General features: G+C 41.5%; 1 protein-coding gene across 1 annotated transcript; it reads left to right on the top strand.

The window, feature by feature from the left end:
• Positions 1-18894: 18894 nt before the first annotated feature.
• On the top strand, positions 18895-23599 carry LOC127348634 (uncharacterized). The gene is made up of 4 exons (XM_051374590.1): positions 18895-19495; positions 22113-22388; positions 22652-22743; positions 22940-23599. The coding sequence occupies exons 1-4, from the start codon at positions 19019-19021 to the stop codon at positions 23475-23477; spliced, it is 1383 nt and encodes a 460-aa protein (XP_051230550.1). The 5' UTR covers positions 18895-19018; the 3' UTR covers positions 23478-23599.
• The last annotated feature ends 483 nt before the right edge of the window (positions 23600-24082 follow it).

Below are 24082 nucleotides of genomic sequence, written 5' to 3' on the forward strand. Positions count from 1 at the left end.
TTCCAGGTAAAGTACTTTTCTGGCGCCATTGTGTTTGTGCTCGAAGCTATTTCCTTTAGATCCTGCAATTGCATCTTTTTGTTTCTTGTTTACACTAGTAAGGCATAATGGAAAACATCTGTGAGCTTTTTATTCTATTTCCTGAGTCAAGACATGAATGGTTTGATGCAAAAATTAAAAAACCCATGGAACATGTTAGCATGAATACTTTGAACACCATTGTTGCTAATGATATGGAAAATTCTAAGCTTGGGGAAGCTGGTTTTGATGAGCATGATATTTTTAGTCCCCCAAGCATTGAGGAGAAAATTTTCTTTGATGATACTTTGCCTCCTATTTATGATGATTATAATGATAGTAGTCTTTTGGTACCACCTACTATGGAGAGTAAATTTTGTTGTGATTATACTATGCCTCCAACACTTGATGAGAATAATAATGATAGCTACTTTGTTGAATTTGCTCCCACTATTACTAATAAAATTGATTATGCTTATGTGGAGAGTAATAATTTTATGCATGAGACTCATGATAAGAATGCTTTATGTGATAGTTATATTGTTGAGTTTGCTCATGTTGCTACTGAAAGTTATTATGAGAGAGGAAAATATGGTTGTAGAAATTTTCATGTTACTAAAACTCCTCTCTATGTGCTGAAATTTTTGAAGCTATACTTGTTTTATCTTTCTATGCTTGTTGCATTATGCTTCTTGAACTTGTTTATTTACAAGATTCCTATGCATAGGAAGCATGTTAGACTTAAATGTGTTTTGAATTTGCCTCTTGATGCTCTCTTTTGCTTCAAATACTATTTCTTGCGAGTGCATCATTAAAACTGCTGAGCCCATCTTAATGGCTATAAAGAAAGAACTTCTTGGGAGATAACCCATGTGTTATTTTGCTACAGTACTTTGTTTTATATTTGTGTCTTGGAAGTTGTTTACTACTGTAGCAACCTCTCCTTATCTTAGTTTAGTGTTTTGTTGTGCCAAGTAAAGTCTTTGATGGTAAAGTAAGTACTAGATTTGGATTACTGCGCAGTTTCAGATTTCTTTGCTGTCACGAATCTGGGTCTACCTCCCTGTAGGTAGCTCATAAAATTAAGCTAATTTACGTGAGTGATCCTCAGATATGTACGCAACTTTCATTCAATTTGAGCATTTTCATCTGAGCAAGTCTGGTGCCCTTTTAAAATTCGTCTTTACGGACTGTTCTGTTTTGACAGATTCTGCCTTTTATTTCGCATTGCCTCTTTCGCTATGTTGGATGAATTTCTTTGATCCATTAATATCCAGTAGCATTATGCAATGTCCAGAAGTGTTAAGAATGATTGTGTCACCTCTGAATATGTCAATTTATATTGTGCACTAACCCTCTAATGAGTTGTTTCGAGTTTGGTGTGGAGGAAGTTTTCAAGGATCAAGAGAGGAGTATGATGCAACATGATCAAGGAGAGTGAAAGCTCTAAGCTTGGGGATGCCCCGGTGGTTCACCCCTGCATATTCTAAGAAGACTCAAGCGTCTAAGCTTGGGGATGCCCAAGGCATCCCCTTCTTCATCGACAACATTATCAGGTTCCTCCCCTGAAACTATATTTTTATTCCATCACATCTTATGTACTTTGCTTGGAGCGTCTGTGTGCTTTTGTTTTTGTTTGTGTTTGAATAAATTGGATTACATCATGCTTGTGTGGGAGAGAGACACACTCCGCTGGTTCGTATGAACACATGTGTTCTTAGCTCATAATATTCATGGCGAAGGTTGAAACTGCTTCGTTAATTGTTATATGGTTGGAAACGGAAAATGATACATGTAGTAATTGCTATAATGTCTTGGGTAATGTGATACTTGGCAATTGTTGTGCTCTTGTTTAAGCTCTTGCATCATATACCTTGCACCCATTAGTGAGGAAATACATAGAGCTTGTTAAAATTTGGGTTTGCATGAGTGGTTTCTCTAGAGTCTAGATATTTTCTAGTAAGATGTTTGAACAACAAGGAAGACGATGTATAGTTTTATAATGCTTGTAATATGTCTTTTATGTGAGTTTTGCTGAACTAGTTCGTGCTTGTGTTTGCTTCAAACAACCTTGCTAGCCTAAACCTTGTATCGAGAGGGAATACTTCTCATGCATCCAAATCCTTGAGCCAAACAACACTATGCCATTTGTGTCCACCATACCTACCTACTACATGGTATTTTCCGCCATTCCAAAGTAAATTGCTTGAGTGCTACCTTTAAAATTCCATCATTCACCTTTGCAATATATAGCTCATGGGACAAATAGCTTAAAAACTATTGTGGTACTGAATATGTAATTATGCACTTTATCTCTTATTAAGTTGCTTGTTGTGCGATAACCATGTTCACTGGGGACGCCATCAACTATTCATTGTTGAATTTCATGTGAGTTGCTATGCATGTCCGTCTTGTCTGAAGTAAGAGAGATCTACCACCCTATGGTTAAGCATGCATATTGTTAGAGAAGAACATTGGGCCGCTAACTAAAGCCATGATCCATGGTGGAAGTTTCAGTTTTGGACATATATCCTCAATCTCATATGAGAAAATTATTAATTGTTGTTACATGCTTATGCATAAAAGAGGAGTCCATTATCTGTTGTCTATGTTGTCCCGGTATGGATGTCTAAGTTGAGAATAATCAATAGCGAGAAATCCAATGCGAGCTTTCTCCTTAGACCTTTGTACAGGCGGCATAGAGGTACCCCTTTGTGACACTTGGTTAAAACATGTGCATTGTGATGATCCGGTAGTCCAAGCTAATTAGGACAAGGTGCGGGCACTATTAGTACACTATGCATGAGGCTTGCAACTTGTAAGATATAATTTACATGATACATATGCTTTATTACTACCGTTGACAAAATTGTTTCATGTTTTCAAAATCAAAGCTCTAGCACAAATATAGCAATCGATGCTTTTCCTCTATGGAGGACCATTCTTTTACTTTCAGTGTTGAGTGAGTTCACCTATTTCTCTCCACCTCAAGAAGCAAACACTTGTGTGAACTATGCATTGATTCTTATATACTTGCTTATTGCATTTGTTATATTGCTTTGCATTGACAACTATCCATGAGATATACATGTTACAAGTTGAAAGCAACCGCTGAAACTTAATCTTCCATTGTGTTGCTTCAATGTCTCTACTATGAATTTATTGCTTTATGAGTAACTCTTATGCAAGACTTATTGATGCTTGTCTCGAAAGTACTATTCATGAAAAGTCTTTGCTATATGATTCACTTGTTTACTCATTGCATTTACATTGTTTCGAATCGCTGCATTCATCTCATATGCTTTACAATGGTATGATTAAGATTATGTTGGTAGCATGTCACCTCAGAAATTATCTTTTATCGTTTACCTACTCGAGGACGAGTAGGAACTAAGCTTGGGGATGCTGATACGTCTCCAACGTATCTATAATTTCCGATGTTCCATGCTTGTTTTATGACAATACCAACATGTTTTGTTCACACTTTATATCATTTTCATGCATTTTCCGGAACTAACCTATTAACAAGATGCCACAGTGCAGTTCTGTTTTCTCGCTGTTTTTGGTTCCAGAAAGGCTGTTCGGGCAATATTCTCGGAATTGGACGAAATCAACGCCAAACCTCCTATTTTTCCCGGAAGCGTCCAGAACACCGAAGAAGAGTCGGAGAGGGGCCAGGGGGCCACCACACCACATGGCGGCGCGGGCCAGGCCTAGGCCGCGCCGGCCTAGGGTGTGGCGCCCCCAGGTGCCCCCCTGCGCCGCCTCTTCGCCTATAAAAGCCCTTTCGACCTAAAAACGCAGTACCAATTGACGAAACTCCAGAAAGACTCCAGGGGCGCCGCCGCCATCGCGAAACTCCAATTCGGGGGACAGAACTCTCTGTTCCGGCACCCTGCCGGATGGGGAATTGCCCCCGGAGCCATCTCCACCGCCGTCTTCACCGCCATCTTCACCGCCATCGCTGCCTCCATGATGAGGAGGGAGTAATCCACCCCCGAGGCTGAGGGCTCCGCTGTAGCTATGTGGTTCATCTCTCTCCCATGTACCTCAATACAATAATCTCATGAGCTGCTTTACATGATTGAGATTCATATGAGTTTTGTATCACAATTTATCTATGTGCTACTCTAGCAAAGTTATTAAAGTAGTTCTATTCCTCCTACACGTGTGTAAAGGTGACAGTGTGTGCACCGTGTTAGTACTTGGTTTATGCTATGATCATGATCTCTTGTAGATTGCGAAGTTAACTATTGCTATGATAATATTGATGTGATCTATTCCTCCTACATATGCATGAAGGTGACAGTGTGCATGCTATGCTAGTACTTGGTTTAGTCTTTTGATCTATCTTACACTAAAGGTTACTAAAATATGAGCATTATTGTGGAGCTTGTTAACTCCGGCATTGAGGGTTCGTGTAATCCTACGCAATGTGTTCATCATCCAACAAAAGTGTAGAGTATGCATTTATCTATTCTGTTATGTGATCAATGTTGAGAGTGTCCACTAGTGAAAGTGTAATCCCTAGGCCTTGTTCCTAAATACTGCTGCGTTACTACTGCTTGTTTCTTGTTTCTTGCGTTACTACTGCTGCAATACTACCACCATCAACTACACGCCAGCAAGCTATTTTCTGGCACCGTTGCTACTGCTCATATATATTCATACCACCTGTATTTCACTATCTCTTCGCCGAACTAGTGCACCTATTAGGTGTGTTGGGGACACAAGAGACTTCTTGCTTTGTGGTTGCAGGGTTGCATGAGAGGGATATCTTTGACCTCTTCCTCCCTGAGTTCGATAAACCTTGGGTGATCCACTTAAGGGAAAACTTGCTGCTGTTCTACAAACCTCTGCTCTTGGAGGCCCAACACTGTCTACAGGAAAGGAGGGGGAACGTAGACATCACTTACCATCAGTCATTTGACATTTTTAATGACTCTTACTTAACCATACCTGTATTGGTATACTTCTTCCAATAGGATATCTTCCTTACGGTTGTATCCTCTCTTTGGACTACCATGTGTTGTATACCAAATGTGGTCTACTACCACCAATTATCTTAAGCTTCAATGGTGTTCTAGTTACTTGGAATGAAGCAAGATAACTAACTAACTTTACTTAAGAAATATAGATAAGAAAGATTGACTCAAGTGTGTCAGGATTATTCTCCAGTGAATACCCATCTCAAGTCAAAAGAATAGTTGGTTTAGCATAGTTGGCTTAACTAAGATACTTCCTATAGACACTACCAAACCTATAGGTCTCCTTTAAAGGGTTTTAATCCTAGGGTCAAAGCATTTGCTCTGATACCAGCTGTGATGACCCAGCGTACCACTGCATGGTGTAGTACACAAGTCGTTGACATAACACAAGTGAAACACCGTTCCACTCATATTACATCTCTCAGAGTGGTACAACAGAAACATATGCGAGTCCAAGGTATTTCTATAGAAGTACACACGAGCTGTTTACATAAGATCAACACAACCTCCTACTTTACAGTGAGGTAAAACTTCAAATAAAGCTCCAGAAGAACGACTCGTAGACTATCTTATTGCTAACTCAAGTTCAAGAGCTACTTGGCTTGCTATAGAATTCTAGCTACTTAGGTGCTAGGATTAGGGAAAGGTTCCCTTCTATTACTAATCTAGGTTTCCAGTATAGCTGATGCAGAAGTTGACTCCATTGACTTCTTTGATTGGATTCTTCATCTTGTTGCAGTTGACTCCTTTGTCTTCGAGTTCCACGGTAGTTTCTCCTTCGGTGCCTTGATCTAAGAAGGGGGTTCAAACGAGATAGAATGAGTACGAGCGTACTCAGCAAGTTCATATTAGGAAATAGGTGTATCATGCACTAGCTACAGCCATAGACCAGAAAGTCATAGGCCAATGCAAGTTTTCATAAACATTTCTTCAAAAGGTTTATTTTATTCTGAAAACTATGCCCGTCAGTCTTCACAGGTTGACCAGAACTTCGTGGAGTTCCTTTCCTGCCGCGTTCGCAGTTCCCTTCCCGGAACAGGGAGTGACAGTCACAATTCAGTATCCTCTGCAGAGGTGCGTTACTTTTCCCATAAGAGAACTTATCCTTGATACCAACCGGGTGTACTTTCCCGTCCACACTTCCTTGGTGTGGGGCCAGGTGTAAGGTCCAAGCCAATCACTGCCTTCTCCGCGACTGCAAACCCACCCTTTTGTCCACCCGCACACCTCCAGTAGACTTCCCCCGATAATACGGCTTTACTCATGGTGTACTTTGGACAATCCTTCATAGATCGTAGAGCCATCATCACTAATGGATGGGGATTTAAAAGGCTATCCCAACCTACGGCAGTGCCTCCAACACCCCGCCGGCTCTACCAATCCGTTGGCGTGCAGAAGGGAAAAGATACAGCTGACTTCCCCAGAGCCATTATAGATCTTATGGTCAACGCGATATGTACGGCGCTAGAATCACTGGACGGCATTGGTAATTAATCCTAGGGTGATATAACCCATTGCAATGGAACCTCCACCATATCAACACATACCATGGTTCCATTGCCCACCACATAGTCATATTCATAATTGTAAAATAATACTTTGCTTTTCAATGCATGAGTGATAAGTATAGTACTTTGCATATAATTTGATAAAAATAATCAAATGACATGAGCAAGCGATGAACTTGCCTTTCTTGACTGCAAGATTATGCAGGCAAAAGCTTCGATACGTGATAACTCCAAATTCTGAAATACCATCATCGTCCGGTAAGGACAATGTTTAAAGAACTGGCAAAGATGCTATAATGCATAGTATGAGATGCAATCGTCCCGAGCGTAACCTAACCTCGATGATTTAGGATGGATGAGTTGTAAAGATTTCTTTAGGGTTGGTTGCACTTTTAGAATGGTTCTCAAACAAGGTTCTTATTAGGGTTTGGTTATATTAGCATCATAATCAAGTGATATAAGACATCATAACAAGTACACACATAAAGAATAGTGGTGGAACAATATGTAAAGAACAGTTGTCAATTTTAAGTTCTACAGATCATGGTTGATGATTACTGATACTATACTTCAAAAGAATAACTTTTGAAGAATATGTTGTTTAAGAAATAATGAGTATTTAAATGAAGAACTATGGCTTCTATGGTTTGATTGACATTTGTACTTTAAAAGAATAACTTTTGAAGAACAGGTTAAATAAGAATATGAACTACTATACATAGGAGCTATGTAACTCTAGGGTTTACTATTGAGTTCATTTAGTTGCACTAATAGGAACTAGTTGGGTTCTTAAATAGAATGGGTTTCTATATAGCAAGTATTGGCAGGTTTATTGCTATAGTTTCTTCTAAGCATCATATCAAAGGATAGTTATTAAGATGGTTCTATAAATTAGCTATTAGGGTTTACTATGGTTTCACAATTTCTTTACTAAATAATGATTAATGGTTTCTAAACTAGATGGTTTATCACTTCCTGAATAGGGTTCAGGGGAATAGGAGCATGTGATGTGTATTACTACACAAGATTGGTACTAGGGTTTATCATTATGGTTCTACTAAATTATGATGGTTGAGGTTGATCCTAATGGTATGGTATATAGGATTGATGATCAATGGTGCTAACATGTAGTAACAAGCTAGGGTTTATACCTAAGTGGCACTAGTGAATCATATAGGTTTAAGCTAAGTATATGGAAACATGAAATGATAATCTCAAGTGACTTGGTTTATGCTAGTGGTTCATGAGCATGCATTCAATTGTTGCTTATTAGGGTTCTATATGTCAAGTAAATCTCACATGATCATATGTGACACATAACTAGGGTTTTAGGGTTGGTTCTAAGGTGGAATGATCACATGAAATAATGGGATCAAGGTCTTACTCAAATTGAAACTAGGGTTTCTAATTTATAGTACAACTCCTAAAATGATGATTGGAATTATAAATGTGGTAACTAATTACTTTGAAGCATAATTAGTAATGGTTTGGCATTTTATTATTTTACACAAGACTTAATAATTAGAGTAACTCCTATTTTAGTTTAATTAAGAATCAGGGTTTAATAATTGTTATTAGGGTTAAAATAATTAACTTGTTAACTAAAGAATGTTTAAGTAAATAATTGTTGAGCTACCAAAATGATATTGGCTTTTAATATTTTCTTGCTTTATTGCTATTTAAAGAAAATGGCAAATGGTAATTTGCAAATTAGGGTTTATGAATTACCACTAATAATTAAGTTAATGTAAATATGATAAATAAATTAATCTTAACATTTTACTTAGTTACTGAATAGTTAAAATTTAATTTTGGAACTTAATTATTTATTGAATTCAATTTGCATTTTAAATAAATGAAAAGGCATAATTAATAAGGTTAAAAATAAGTGAATTTTTATTTTGACACATATTTTGGTTTTATATTTTATTTGAATAGAGTTTATTTTTGTGAGCATTTTGATATATTATTTGCATTTTTCTGAGTTGAAATGAATTTGCTATGATTTTACAAAGTTTCAACATTTTTCTGGTTTTTTTAAACTAAATAGAAAACACTAAAGCTACCCCTACAGATCTAACCCTAGCAATGACTAGTGGGTCCATTGACTGGGTCAGTTGCCACGCTGGCAACGACCGATCCAACGATGTCGGGGAACCCACCAGCCACGTTGGCGTTGCGGCGGCCAAACGCCGCCGACCAAATCACGGCGGCGCTATGCTACAGGGCCTCCTAGGATGGACTACTGATGGTTTCCGAATCTCCTCGACATGCTGAAGATGATGGTGGTGACGATTTTGCGAGGGGTTCACCGGAACTAGCTCCGGCGAGAGGTGATGCGGCGGTGCTCTCCGGCCAACACGCGAACTAGGGCTACGGGCGATGCCAGGAAGCAATAGATAGCTCGGAGGAAGCGCAAGCTCACCAGGAGTACGCCGATATGCTCGATGGCGATCTTGGTGGTCGGAATCGACCACACGGCCATGGTTTCCGGCCAGCGATCGAAGAAAGGAATGGCGCGATTGCGTCGATTGAGGGCTCCATTCGTCGATTCCTTTCACCCGCAGAATCGGCAAGCTCTCGCGCTTCTCCTCGACCACACCACGGAGCCGGGGTGGTCGGAATCCTCGAATCCTTGCTTGACGCCGGCGACAGAGAGTGGAAGATGGTGAGATATAGAGGATGATTGAGAGGATGAGAAGCGGCGTTGTGGTTCTAGGGTTTCACTGCGAAGCTCCAGACACATTTATAGAGCTCGGCGAGGCTTCTACCGTAACTTCACCGGCGGCAGTGGATCAGATGCGTCGACGACGGTGAGGTGCATACGGGCGCGAATCTTGGCGCTAAAGGATAGGACGGACGCGAGAGATATAGAGGAGGGTTACGGAAGCACGCCACGTCCAGGGTCATCCCTATCTCCAACGGTGAGGTGGCCGGGGCGTTTCGGTGCGCTGTCGACGCCGTGGAGGAAGACGACGCCCTCGTTTTGTTTCACGCCGGCGACGAAGCGGTACGAGGCCGTGGGCTGGACTGGGCCGTGGAGTTGGCGTGGGTCTTGGGCTGCTGCTGGACTGTCTACGGCCTGGACAGGTAAGTTCCCTCTCTTTTCTCTTTTCAATTTCTATTTTATATTTTCTGTTTTCTATTTTGTTGTTTGAATTCAAATTTTAATTCTGTTATGTTTTGCAGGTTCTAAAATATTTGAATAGCAAGATAATTTGATAATCATGATCACCGCCTAATGTTGTTGTTTACACAAGTATTGCAATTTTGATTTGATTTATAATTTTGGTGAGATGTGAGTAAAATGGAATGGTTTAAATCTTTATCCAAATTGCTTCTTAATTAAGGAACTAATATATTTGAATGGTTTGAAATTTCTAACATGTGCAGGGTGAACACATGCTTAGGTTTTGCTAGTACTTAGCAATATTGATGGTTCACATATATTTCAATTATGGCTAGAGTTTCATATAATTGGTAATGAGGTTGGAGTTGTATTATGATTGTATGTGAATGATAGTTTCCAAAGGTTTGAGAATATGGTTGGCTTCACTCTGTGTTAAATAATCTTGCTTAGCAATTCTGGCTTGGCTTACTTGAAATAGATCCTAAGCTTATCAGGGTTAATTCACTTGTTAAAGTGATTCTAATTCATACCCTACTATTTCATTTGGTTCCCAAGGCAAGTACTTGGGAGGCAAAATAGAATTGAATATTGATTCACTCTACTCACCAAAGGCATTTAGTCCATAAGCATATATGGCTGGGTTTATTACTTGTGATACATGATACACAAGTTAGGTAACAATATTTTATGTGGGATGGATCCTATATGAAAGGGTTAGAGTTTTAGGGATACCTCACTAATTGAAATATTGAATAGGCATGAGGCATGGCAGGGTTATATTTGTACTCCAAAGTGATACTTGGATTGAAATGCAAAGGTGATCTAGGGTTTTAGTTGTGATCACCCAATTGATACACAACCAAGAATTAGGATATGAACATAAGCTTTGGTTATGTTTCACTAATGGAACATGGCTCTTATCTACAAGATTAAAGGTTGGTTTAAACAAGTAAGGTGTAATTCTACTCTAAAATTCTCTAGGATAGACATGGCTATGGTTAGCATCTATAATCTCTCACACTTCTAATTGTCTTGTAATAGCCTAAGGTCCTACTCAAGATATGATGATATGATCCTCTAAAGATATGGTTTGCCTAGGGATTCTACCTTGCAATATTATGTAGCTTGTTCTTCAGGAAATCTGATAAACCTGCATCTTGTGGTATGCCTCCACCTCCTAGCTTCTTCATTTTGATCCAAGCTAATCCACATGGAGTGGCTCTATGTGTTTTCTTCCTTGTATCATACTACAAGATGATCAAATGGATGAAGGGTGTGGCTCTATTTATAGGCTTGGGCAAGCTCTAGTATCATGACACATAAGTGGTGACTCTTGGGTTGGTTTGATGACTAAGGTGCTTGGGTGTCATGCCCTCATCCATAGCAATCCTTTGAGCATGAGGTGGCATAGCTTGGAAAGCAAGTCATGTAGATATTTTCATCCTATGTGGCAAGATCATTATCCTCTCATATGATTTATTTTTGGATAGCCAAGTGGCATTTGTTACTAAATATCTTGTGGATGGTTTTATTATTGTGGATGAGTCACTATATCGTATTGGATTGGATTTATATTATAATATTGATCAAAAGATCAAGGTTGAAGGTTATTCCTCAAATTTGGATAGTTGGTTTTGATTTCACCAAGGCATGATCATATGAGTTTCAAAATACTCATAGTCAGTTTGATTCAAATAGTTTGAACTATAAATCGTAATGTAAATGGATTTAGTTTTATGATATTCCATATACTTAATAAGTTATGATTTAAATAAGAATGTGTGGCTTTTATGCACTTTAGACCCTGTGGTTTACCTTATTTGGTAATAAGTTTAGAAGTGAATTAATTTACACACAAAGTTAGTTGCTAACTTTTAAGTGTTAATAAGTTAGGCTTCGATTCTTAAAGAATGTGTTGTTGTAAAACTAATTCCATTTGATCTAATCCATAGATCAAATCATCTCTACCCAAAACAAGGTTTTAGCAAAGATCACAGTGAAGTTTATAGCGCTTGACTTGATGATCTACTTCAGTTCCAGCAAGTCAAGTGAAACTTCAGTTACTGTGGTAAGTTTTATTTGAAAGCGCGAAAATCCCCCGGATTTTCTATGCATGAATGCAATGCACACTTTGGTGTTCTCTCCTTTTATTGCCTCTAAACCTGGGATATTACAGCCGCCCCCTTCTCCTCCATAACTCCCGCGTAGCTTTAGCGAAGCTCCGCCGGACTTCTCCACCACCACCGACACCACGCCGTCGTGCTGTCGGATTCAAGAGGAGCTACTACTTCCGCTGCCCGCTGGAACGGGGAGGTGGACGTCGTCTTCATCAACAACCGAACGTGTGACCGAGTACGGAGGTGCTGCCCGTTCGTGGCGCCGGAACCGATCGTGATCAAGATCTTCTACGCGCTTTTGCAAGCGGCAAGTGATCGTCTACCGCAGCAACAAGAGCCTCATCTTGTAGGCTTTGGAATCTCTTCAAGGGTGAGACTCAATACCCCCTCGTTGCTACCGTCTTCTAGATTGCATCTTGGCTTGGATTGCGTGTTCGCGGTAGGAAAATTTTTGTTTTCTATGCAACGTTATCCTACATTAGGTGTGTTGGGGACACAAGAGACATCTTGTATCGTAATTGCAGGGTTGCTTGAGAGGGATATCTTTGTCCTCTACCTCCCTGAGTTCGATAAACCTTGGGTGATTCACTTAAGGGAAACTTGCTGCTGTTCTACAAACCTCTGCTCTTGGAGGCCCAACACTGTCTACAGGAATAGAAGCGTGCGTAGACATCAAGCTATTTTCTGGCGCCGTTGCCGGGGAGGTAAGGTAAAAGGTATTCACATCCTCCGACTACTAAGTTATTTCCTAGCACTGTTGTCGGTGTGTGAGTGCTCGAAGGTATTTCCTTTAGATCCTGCAATTATATCTTTTTTGTTTCTTGTTTTTATTTTCACTAGTTAGGCTTAATGGAAAACAACAAAAAAGTGAGAGATCTTTATGAACTTTATCTTGAATTAGGACATGATGTGTTTGAAGAGAGAATTAAAAAAACCCATGGAACTATATATGCATGCTAATGGGAATGTTATTAGTATGAATGCTTTGAACACCATTGTTGCTAATGCTATGGAAAATTCGAAGCTTGGGGAAGCTGGTTTTGATGAGCATGATATTTTTAGTCCCCCAAGTTTTGAGGAGAAAATTTTCTTTGATGATATTTTACCTCCTATTTATGATGATTATAATGATAGTGGTATTTTGGTGCCACCTACTATGGAGGATAAAGGTTATTATGATTATACCATGCCTGCAATTTATGATGATTACAATGATGGTTATGGTAGTTTTACTCCCACTATTACTAATAAAATTGATTGTGCTTATGTGGAGAGTAATAATTTTATGCATGTAGCTCATGATAAGAATGTTTCATGTGATAGTTATATTGTTGAGTTTGTTCATGATGCTACTGAAAGTTATTATGAGAGAGGGAAACATGGTTATATGCATCTTAATAATATTAAGTTTCCCCTCTTTATGTTGAGAATCTTGAAGTTGCGCTTGTGTTGCCTTCCTATGCTTGTTGCATTGTGCTTACATGACTTGTTTATTTACAAGATTCCTTTTCATAGGAAGTGGGTTAGGCTTAAATGTGTTTTGAATTTGCTTCTTGATGCTCTCTTTTACTTCAACTCTTATTTCTTGCGCGAGCATCATTAAAATCACTGAGCCCATCTTAATGGCTATAAAGAAAGCACTTCTTGGGAGATAACCCATGTGTTTATTTTGCTACTGTTTTGTTGTGTCTTGGAAGTTGTTACTACTGTAGCAACCTCTCCTTATCTTTATTTTATTGCATTGTTGTGCCAAGTAAAGTCTTTGATAGTAAGGTTGATACTAGATTTGGATTACTGCGCAGAAACAGATTTCTTACTGTCACGAAATTGAGCAGCCCCGTCTGTAGGTACCTCAGAAAAATATGCCAATTTACGTGCGTGATCCTCAGATATGTACGCAACTTTCATTCAATTTGAGATTTTTCATCTGAGCAAGTTAAGTGCCCCTGAAAAATTCATCTTTACAGACTGTTCTGTTTTGACAGATTCTGCCTTTTATTTCGCATTGCCTCTTTTGCTATGTTGAATGGATTTCTTTGTTCCATTAACTTCCAGTAGCTTTGGGTAATGTCTAGAAGTGTTAAGAATGATTGTGTTACCTCTGAACATGTGAATTTTTGATTATGCACTAACCCTCTAATGAGTTTGTTTCGAGTTTGGTGTGGAGGAAGTTTTCAAGGTCAAGAGAGGAGGATGATATACTATGATCAAGAAGAGTGAAAAGTCTAAGCTTGGGTATGCCCCCGTGGTTCATCCCTGCATATTTCAACAAGACTCAAGCGTCTAAGCTTGGGGATGCCCAAGGCATCCCCTTCTTCATCAACAACTTATCAGGTCATCTCTAGTGAAACTATATTTTTATTCCATCACATCTTATGTGCTTTACTTGGAGCGTCTGTGTGCTTTTATTTTCGTTTTGTTATTTTCATTCTCTGAATAAATTCATGCTTGTGTGGGAGAGAGACACGCTCCGCTTTTTCATATGAACACTGGTGTTCTTAGTTCTATCTTTAATGTTCATGGCGGAGTTGAAAACCGCTTCGTTAATTGCTATTTGGTTGGAAACAGAAAATGCTTCATGTGGTAAATGGTATATGGCCTTGAATAATTTGATACTTGGCAATTGTTTTGAGCCCTCTTAGATCATGTTTAAGCTCTTGCATCATGTACTTTGCACCTATTAATGAAGAACTACCATAGAGCTTGTTGAAATTTGGTTTGCATGATTGGTCTCTCTGAAGTCTAGATATTTTCTGGTGAAGTGTTTGAACAACAAGGAAGACAATGTAGAGTCTTATAATGCTTGCAATATGTTCTTATGTAAGTTTTGCTGTACCGGTTCATACTTGTGTTTGCTTCAAACAACCTTGCTAGCCAAAGCCTTGTACTGAGAGGGAATACTTCTCGTGCATCCAAAACCTTGAGCCAAAACCTATGCCATTTGTGTCCACCATACCTACCTACTATGTGGTATTTCTCTGCCATTCCAAAGTAAATTACTTGAGTGCTACCTTTAAAACTTCATTCCTTGTCTTTGCAATACATAGCTCATGGGAAAATAGCCTTTAAAACTATTGTGGTATTGAATATGTCGCTTATGTATCTTATTTCTTATAAGTTGCTTGTTGAGCGGTAACCATATGTTTCTGGGGACGCCATCAACTTTTTACACCTTGGTTGAATATCATGTGAGTTGCTATGCATGTTCGTCTTGTCTGAAGTAAGGGAGATTTATCATGATCAAATGGTTTGTGTATGCATATTGTTAGAGAAGAACATTGGGCCGCTAACTAAAGCCATGGATCATGGTGGAAGTTTCAGTTTGGACACTAATCCTCAATCTCTTATGAGAATATTATCTGTTGTTGAATGCTTATGCATTAAAGAGGAGTCCATTATCTGTTTTCTATGTTGTCCCGGTATGGATGTCTAAGTTGAGAATAATCAAAAGCGAGAAATCCAATGCGAACTTTCTCCTTAGACCTTTGTACAGGCGACATAGAGGTACCCCTTTGTGACACTTGGTTGAAATATATGTTATGCAATGATAATCCATGTAAATCCAAGCTAATTAGGACAAGGTGCGAGCACTATTGGTATTCTATGCATGAGGCTTGCAACTTATAAGATGTCTTATGCATAACACATATGAATTATTACTACCGTTGACAAAATTGTTTCTATGTTTTCAAAATAAAAGCTCTAGCACAAAAATAGTAATCCATGCTTCCCTCTGCGAAGGGCCTTTCTTTTACTTTATGGTTGAGTCAGTTTACCTACTTCTTTCTATCTTAGAAGCAAACACTTGTGTCAACTGTGTGCATTGATTCTTACATGTTTACTTATTGCACTTGTTATATTGCTTTATGTTGACAACTATCCATGAGATATACATGTTACAAGTTGATAGCAATTGCTGAAACTTAATCATCTTTTGTGTTACTTCAATGCCTTTTACTTTGAATCTATTGATTTATGAGTTAACTCTTATGCAAGACTTATTGATGCTTGTCTTGAAAGTACTATTCATGAAAAGTCTTTGCTATATGATCAGTTGTTTAGTCATTGTCTTTACCATTGCTTTGAATCACTTCATTCATCTCATATGCTTTACAATAGTATTGATCAAGATCATGTTGGTAGCATGTCACTTAAGAAATTATCCTTGTTATCGTTTACCTACTCGAGGGCGAGTAGGAACTAAGCTTGGGGATGCTTGATATGTCTCCAACGTATCTATAATTTCTTATGTTCCATGCTAGTTTTATGACAATACCTACATGTTTTATTCATACTTTATATCGTTTTGATGCATTTTCTGGAACTAACCTATTAACAAGATGCCGAAGTGCCAATTCCTGTTTTCTGCTGTTTTTGGTTCCAGAAAGGCTGTTCGGGCAATATTCTCGGAATTCGACGAAACGAAAGCCAACCATCTTATTTCACCAAGACGGACCAGAACACCGAAGGGGAGACGGAGAGGAGGCCCAGGGCCCCCAGACCACAGGGCCGCGCGGGTGGCCCCCTGGCCGCGCCGGCCTATGGGGAGGGCGCCCTGGTGCCCCTCCGATGCCGCCTCTTCGCCTATAAAGTTCCTCGTGACCTAAAAACTCGACACCAATTGACGAAACTCCAGAAAGACTCCAGGGACGCCGCCGCCATCGCGAAACTCCGTTTCGGGGGACAGAAGTCTCTGTTCCGGCACGCCGCCGGGACGGGGAATTTCCCCCGGAGTCATCTCCATCGACACCACCGCCATCTTCATCGCCATTGCTGTCTCCCATGATGAGGAGGGAGTAGTTCTCCCCCGAGGCTGAGGGCTTTACCGGTAGCTATGTGGTTCATCTCTCTCTCCCATGATGTGATCTATATGAATATGTAGATGTTACTCTTGTCTATTATGCACTCTAGAGGTTACTTTAATATGAACTCCGGATGTTGTGGAGCTTGTTTACTCCGGCTTGAGGTGTGCTCTTGTAGCCCTACACAATGAATGGTGTTTGTTATCAAACAAGAGAGTGTATGTAGCACAAGTGAGGAGAAGTTATTTATTTGTTATGTGATCAATGTTGAGAGTGTCCACTAGTGAAAGTATGATCCCTAGGCCTTGTTTCCAAATACTGCAAACATCGCTCGTTTTCTTGTTTTATCGCATCTTTACTTCCTGCAATATTACCACCATCTATACCACCTGTGTTTTACTATCTCTTCGCCGAACTAGTGCACCTATACATCTGACAAGTGTATTAGGTGTGTTGGGGACACAAGAGACTTCTTGTATCGTAATTGCAGGGTTTTTTGAGAGGGATATCTTTGTCCTCTACCTCCCTGAGTTCGATAAACCTTGGGTGATTCACTTAAGGGAAACTTGCTGCTGTTCTACAAACCTCTGCTCTTGGAGGCCCAACACTGTCTACAGGAATAGAAGCGTGCATAGACATCAAACATCATCACCAACTTTGTGTAAACACCCAAGCTTGGGGAGGTTGCCCCACTGTGAGATCTTCTTTCTCTTTTAGATTTTGCAAAGTATGTTATTTGTCTTGTTTTAGTTTTTTCTTTTAGTTCTCTTTAAAACACAAAAACCCAGAAAATGAAAAATGGAAAATATCAAAAATAGTCATGGTATGACTACTAGTCTAGATAAAACGGACACTTTGGAAGAGTATTATAAAAATGCTATGAAATATAGATAATCATGTGAAGGGAAACGACTAGAAAGTTTTTTAAGACTTCTGAATAAAGCTGCTATTGAGTTGCTATTGCAACTTTATTATATTTATTGGGACTAACCTATTAATAGTTGCAAAAGTTCACATCTCTTGTTTTATACTTTGTTGTGTAGGAAATAGGCAAATATGGAAGGAAACCGGTGCCCAAAGTTCTTTTTTGTAGTAACACAAGAAATTCTCAAAGCAATCCTTCTTGCAGATTTCAATGTTTATCACCATCGCAAAAAGTTTCAAAAGGTAATGTTGATAAACCCAATAGGGTCAAATAAAGCAAATTAAAAAATTGTAAAAACAAGGCCAAACTTCGTATTTTTCACATGTCACATTATTTTGAATTACTCTATGCAAATATATTGGTTTATTAACATTAAGATACCCCTGTGTGTAGCAAATTCACTCTCTTACCACCTATGTGAATTATTTGGTGATTTTTGACAAACATATACATTTTTTTTACTTTCATGCACCAGGAGAACTGATGCACGAGATCCAAAGTGCCTTTTCTATAAAAGAGAAGCTTTTTTCATCTGCATTGGGTTTGAAGGAAGAAAACATAAGTTGTCGAAGTACCTCCTCAATAATCCTAATACTTATGACTGGAAAGTGTGAAAGACCGAGACAAAAGAAAGATTGGGGATAGACATACGAACTAAATGAGCGAGACGAGAATGTGAGAAGTAAAGAAGGTTGAACAAATATAGAGATTGGTGAAGGCGTGAAGCAATCCTTGTTGTTTCCTTAGAAAAGAGACTTTATTTACATGTATCAGTGCAGCTGCACTAGTAGACATATTGTACATGACTTATCTCCCATCTAATCTACACATCTAGAGAAAAAAAAAGTGGAACATGTCACTCTACTCTTTTGAGTCAAAAGTTTTTCACTTCACTAGTTTTTTTTAAGTTGCAGAAGATTATGATTTTGTTGTGATCTCGAAGGAGATATATGGCCTTTTGAAGGTAAAAGTTGGCAATTTTGGGACAAGTTCTTATGGTGTAGCATTGTTTCAAAGATATATGTTGCATTAGTATCAGTTTATTTGTGCATCGGGTGGAAGAAACGTGCTAGGCAAGTTTTAATTTGGTGTTTTTGCATATATATGTGTAACTTTTTTTGTCACGTAATTTAATTTGTTTTGTTGCATGGCGTCCTTCGTTCCGTTTCAGCATGGTTCTGGTTCTGGTAGTACTAGTCACAATTTCTTGGTGAATTTTGCTAATGCAATGCCAGCAAAGAGGGCAAGAACAGTGTTGGTGGAAAAAGGAGGAATTCTGATGTGGAGTCGTGTGACATGATGTTTTACCCGTCTGAAACACCAAAGGTGTCGATTGCCGGCTTTGATGATTAATGACGACCGTACCTGTCAGTTGCCATTAGCATTGCTTCAAATACTGCCGGCAGGGCAGATGACTAGTTAGTGCCTCACCAGTTAATTAGCACCCCGAGGGTCTAATCAGGTTTCGAAGCTAGCTGGAGTAGCTCGAAGAAGAAACAAGCTAGAGCCACCGTACCGTAGAGAATTGTCATGGAGAAACCCAGGAAACCAAGCTTCCCACCACACAGACGACTGCAGTCAGTGGACGTCAAGAAGTCGTCTTCTTCGCTCAACATGTCTACGTCTTCTCTCAGGAGCATCAACGAGGACGACGGGGAGACTGCCGCCGTGGTCCAAGCGGGCAGGAGGCCGGCCGTCGTGAGGTTTGCTCCTCCTACCCCTACACCTTCTCGGCCGTCGTCGTCGGCAGGGACGAGGAGGAGTTCGCTTGCGGCGTCAGGGCAGGCGCCCAAGCCAATGGCGCCTGCACCGGCTGCGACTGCACGTCCGGCTTCATCTTCCGGACGGAAGGCGGCGGCCAGGTCGTCGCCTGCGGAGTCCGGGCCGAAGGGGATGAGGAGGAGCTGGGGGTGGACTGCCACCGCGGGCGAGAAGGAGAGGGAGAACGGTGCACCGATCAGTTCGTCGAGGGTCGAGGGGACGGCGACGCAAGCGCGGAGTTCCTCGGTGAGTTCGTACGTGCGTACTTCTGAATGTTTTTAAACCCTGTGCGTGCTTCGAACACCGGGGTACAATTTCTTGCTTGGCATGCTCCGGTGGCGTTCACAACTTTTCTGTCATTTAGGTGATTGGAATCTTCGTGACCATAACATAAACGAATGAAGTTTGTCCCATCTCACAGTTATTGATAGGTACTCAATTCCACTAAAATGCATGGAAACAGTTTTTTGACTCATACAATTGCAGTTTCATGGATAGGCAACAACCACTCATCAATCTTGTTTTTACAGTATCCACTTATCACACTCAACTGATGATAAGTTCACTTGACAAGTTAATGTTCATTTGTACTTTAGTCCACTAATGCCAATAGTACATTTATATGGCCTTGCCAAAAGATGTTGAAATTCTAACTTTGACTAGCAAGGCGTATCAGAGCATATAGCTTGATAACACTAAAATTGCCCGAAAAACATTTTGATGGCATCATTTCGATGTATCGTTGCAAAAAGTTATTTTGAAATGGATAGAGCATTATTGCTTATATATTTTTCTTTCATCAGTGGTAACTTATGAAGTAGTACCATTATTTGAAAATTTCACATCAACCATTCCCTTTTCCAAACGTCCAGATAGCATCAGCTGACCTGTACTGCTGAGTGGTGACATATGTAACTTTTCTTGAGGTGGACATGACAACAATTTTTCGTAACCACAGGCAGTTAGAATGTTTCTAACAGCAAATCGTTATGATTAATATAATCGAGTGGTTCACCTTTAATTGGTTGAGCGACCATCTTTGAGTGAAACATAAAACGAATTAGGTGCACCTAAAGTAAGATTTCATAGGCCTATGCCAAATCTCTACCTTTTCATATATGGTCGTTTTGGCTACAACCACCGATCTGTCTCTTTTTGTTCTCGTGATCACGGAATCATTTCTTGCTTGTTACGGTCGCTTTCTGTAAATTAACACGTCCAAACTGACGGTAGTCACTCTTCCGTGTAAGATAATGTAAATCAGTAATATACACTGCAATCTACTTCTAAGTCTGTAGAATCAAATAGCCTGCATGGAGCTAAGCATGCCAAAATACTTAATTTGTCGATGATTAAGCTAACGCCGTTTCCGGTGAGATACCTTGGTATTCCTATGTCTATCAGGAGGCTGACGGCTGCAGCATTCTAACCCCTGGTAGACCGCCTAGCTGACAAACTACCCACCCGGCGGGCATCGATGATGCCCAGGGCGGATGCTTGGCGCTAATCCGCTCGGTCCTCGCAGCGACCCCCCTACAGCAGCTGATGGTGCTAGGACTCCACAAAAAAACGCTGAAGCAGGTGAACAAGATACTGCGAGGTTTCCTTTGGGCTAGCAGGGCGGAGGCTAATGGTGGACACTGCCACGTCAACTGAGCGCGGGTGTGTGGGCCGCTGCGACTGGGGGGATTGGGTATCCCAGACCTCGCGCGCACCGCCATCAGCCTCAGGGTGAGATGGATCTGGAGGATGCGCACTAACCTCCTGCGACCTTGGCGCGGGTTGGACATGCATTTCTCGAAGACGGAGCTGGATGTCTTCGCGGCCTCCACCTCCATGGTGGTTGGCAACATGGAATCCGCCCTCTTCTGGGAAGATAGGTGGCTGGACGACAAGTCCATCAAGGAGATGGCGCCGGAGGTTTACGATTTGGTGCCGAAACGCCGGCGGAAGGCGTGCACGGTTCGAGAGGCGTTGGTTGAACGTACCTGGATTCCCGACATAGTAGGTGCACCGAGCACCCTGGCACTGTGGCAGTACGTGCAACTATGGGGCCGGCTCAAGGACACCCAACTATCGACGGACCCGGACAGGCTAGTTTGGCGTTGGACGACGGATGACCAGTATTCAGCCGGATCCTGCTATGACACCCTCTTCCAGGGGCGATCATCTCAGGTTCCTGGAAGCTTAACTGTGGGCGCCGCCTAGGGTGAAATTCTTCGTGTGGTTGGCCTGCCTCGACAGATGCTGGACGGGTGAGAGACTGGCATGGCGCGGTCTTCCGCACGCGCCTAGATGCCCGCTTTGTGACCAAGCTGCTGACACCATGAGCCATCTGCTCACAGGATGCTCCTTCTCCAGGACGATTTGGTTTGAGGTTCTATCGTGGATCCGATCCACCTCAAGCCCTCCAATGGTTGAGGGTGACTTTGCGGAGTGGTGGTCGCTGGTGGTGCGGACCGTCCCTCGCCAGCTACGCAAGGGCACTTCGTCGGTTATCATGCTTACGGTATGGTGGATCTGGAAACACCGGAACGCGGCGGTCTTCGATAACGCACGGCCTTCGGTGACATACTTGTTCAACGACATCGTGGCCGAGGCGCGGCAATGGGCGGACACGGGCGGAGCCCGGGGTGTGCGCCAACTACTCACCTAGTCTAGGCTTATCCTTTTCTTGGGTCGAGTTGTACGGCGTGTTGTGTCCGTCCTTGAACTTATACATAAACTCTTCTGTATCTATCAATGCATCGAAACGCAAGGCTTTTGCGTTTTCGCGAAAAAAATTATAATTAAAAAGTGACGATTGCTACATTGTTGATCACATTGACAGCTGAAATAGTTATGTAACTACTAATGCTCTCAGGTTCCAAGAAGAATGCTGGCAGAAGAGAAACCCCTGCAGAAAAGAGAGAGCAGGACCAATATCATTTCCAGGACCAAGGCAAAACCAAGTGCGTCTCCTAAACCAGATGTTCTCCACAAATCCGGCGCCCAGAGAAACCTGAACATCGCAGGCAAAAACAGTGTGAAGGTCCTTCCCAGCTGTGTATCACCGGACAACTTGGTCAAGGTTTCGACATCGACGACGAAAGGAGCCTCTTGGGAGTCGCTTCCATCGGCCCTCCAGACTCTCGGATCGGTACAGTTCGTTCATAAACTTGTACTCCCTCTGTCCCCATGACATATGTTCGAAGTTTGTCTAAACTTGTACTAAATAGTATCTAGATTCTAGATACGTTCGAATTTAGACAAACTTCCCCCATGTTTCATGGGACGGAGGGATTATTTAGATGCATCTGCAAGTTGAGATGGAGTTGCCCAGAGTCAGAAACTCAGGGTTGTGCATGTTAAGTCGCACATTCTTTTACTTCGTTCTCAAAATTGTGTATGGGATGTGTGTAGGGAGTGATGAGTTACAGGGACGCTGTAGAGATGGCTGCTGTAGAGGCCATGCAGGAGGCTTCTGCTGCAGAGATTGTGCTCAGGTGTCTCAGGTGAACAAACTGATGCTCACTCATCCACGATGTGGACAGAACAATTTCTTTCTATAGTGCTTTTGCATTGAATTAAAAACTAGACATAAATTGGAAAAATATCAAAAACAAATCAAACATGGTTAGTAGTGAAATTTTCAGTGGCCTCCATTTTTTTTGATTATGGTAACAAACTGACCATGCTTGCTTGACACAGTGCCTTCGCGGATCTGGCCGCCTCCGCCGCCAAGCAGTCGCCGCAGGACACCGTGGACGAGTTTTTCGCGCTCCAGGCTGCGATCACCCGCTCCACCGCCGCTCTCGACAGCCAGCAGAAGCGAAATGGCCACGCCGGCGAGTGGCTGCATGCGGCCGTCACTTCCAACCTGGCGCCTTTCTTGCTCTACGCCGCCGCGTCGTCGTCCAGGAAGCAGGGCACGGGATCGCCAAGGACGGTGGCCGCCGCCGAGGAGGAGACCGTCATGTGGCTGGAGACGGCGGCGAGGGAGCTCAGGGAGGAGATGTGCGCGTGGTTTGTTGGGCACGTGGAGCGGCTGCTCGACGACAACGTGGCCGGGACGCTGGGGCAGCTCAAGAGGGTGAACGACTGGCTGGATGACGGCGTCGGGTTGCGGCCGGGTGAGGCTCTCGAGCGCCTGAGGAAGAAGATCTTCGGGTACCTTCTGGACCACGTGGAGTCGGCGGTCGTCGCGCTAAATGGCGGCGTTGCTAGCAACCGGAACCGGAGAAAATAGACAGACCGGAGTATGTAAAACTACATTTCTCTTTTCTTCTTGGTCTCAAAAAAAGGACGTGGAAACAGATAGAAACTCTTGAATGGAAATGGAAAAGAAATGTAGCCCAGTTCCTTCGGAAATGGTAAAATCTTTGGCGCAAGAAGAAGGGGCGACCCATAGCATCTTGACTTGGTTGGGCCAATAACGTTCACCATAGGTTCTAACGAAGAAATCCAACCTATGTCACTTTGTCATGGCAGAAATCTATATATCCATCTCTTATAAAACCGAACTAATTTATTTATGATAGTCTATCTTACCATGCAAACTATTCACATCTCTTTCATTCCTATGAATCATATCTTATCTCTACACTAGTAGAAATTAGCTATAGGTAGGATGCTATTCTGTGGCGCACCAGAAATTAGCGTATTTTTGTGGCGCACCAGAGTCACATGCGCCACAGAAATATGGTGGGCCCCACCCAGCCCAGGCTTAATAATTGATTTCACTATTTCTGTGGCGCACAGGATCACGTGCGCCACAAAAATAAGACATTATGTGGCGCATCTTGCCTGGTGCGTCATAAAAATAAGACTTTTGGTGGCGCGCATAAGCTGGTG

The sequence above is a fragment of the Lolium perenne genome, chromosome 4 (genome assembly GCF_019359855.2).
Source record: "Lolium perenne isolate Kyuss_39 chromosome 4, Kyuss_2.0, whole genome shotgun sequence".
NCBI lineage: Eukaryota > Viridiplantae > Streptophyta > Magnoliopsida > Poales > Poaceae > Lolium > Lolium perenne.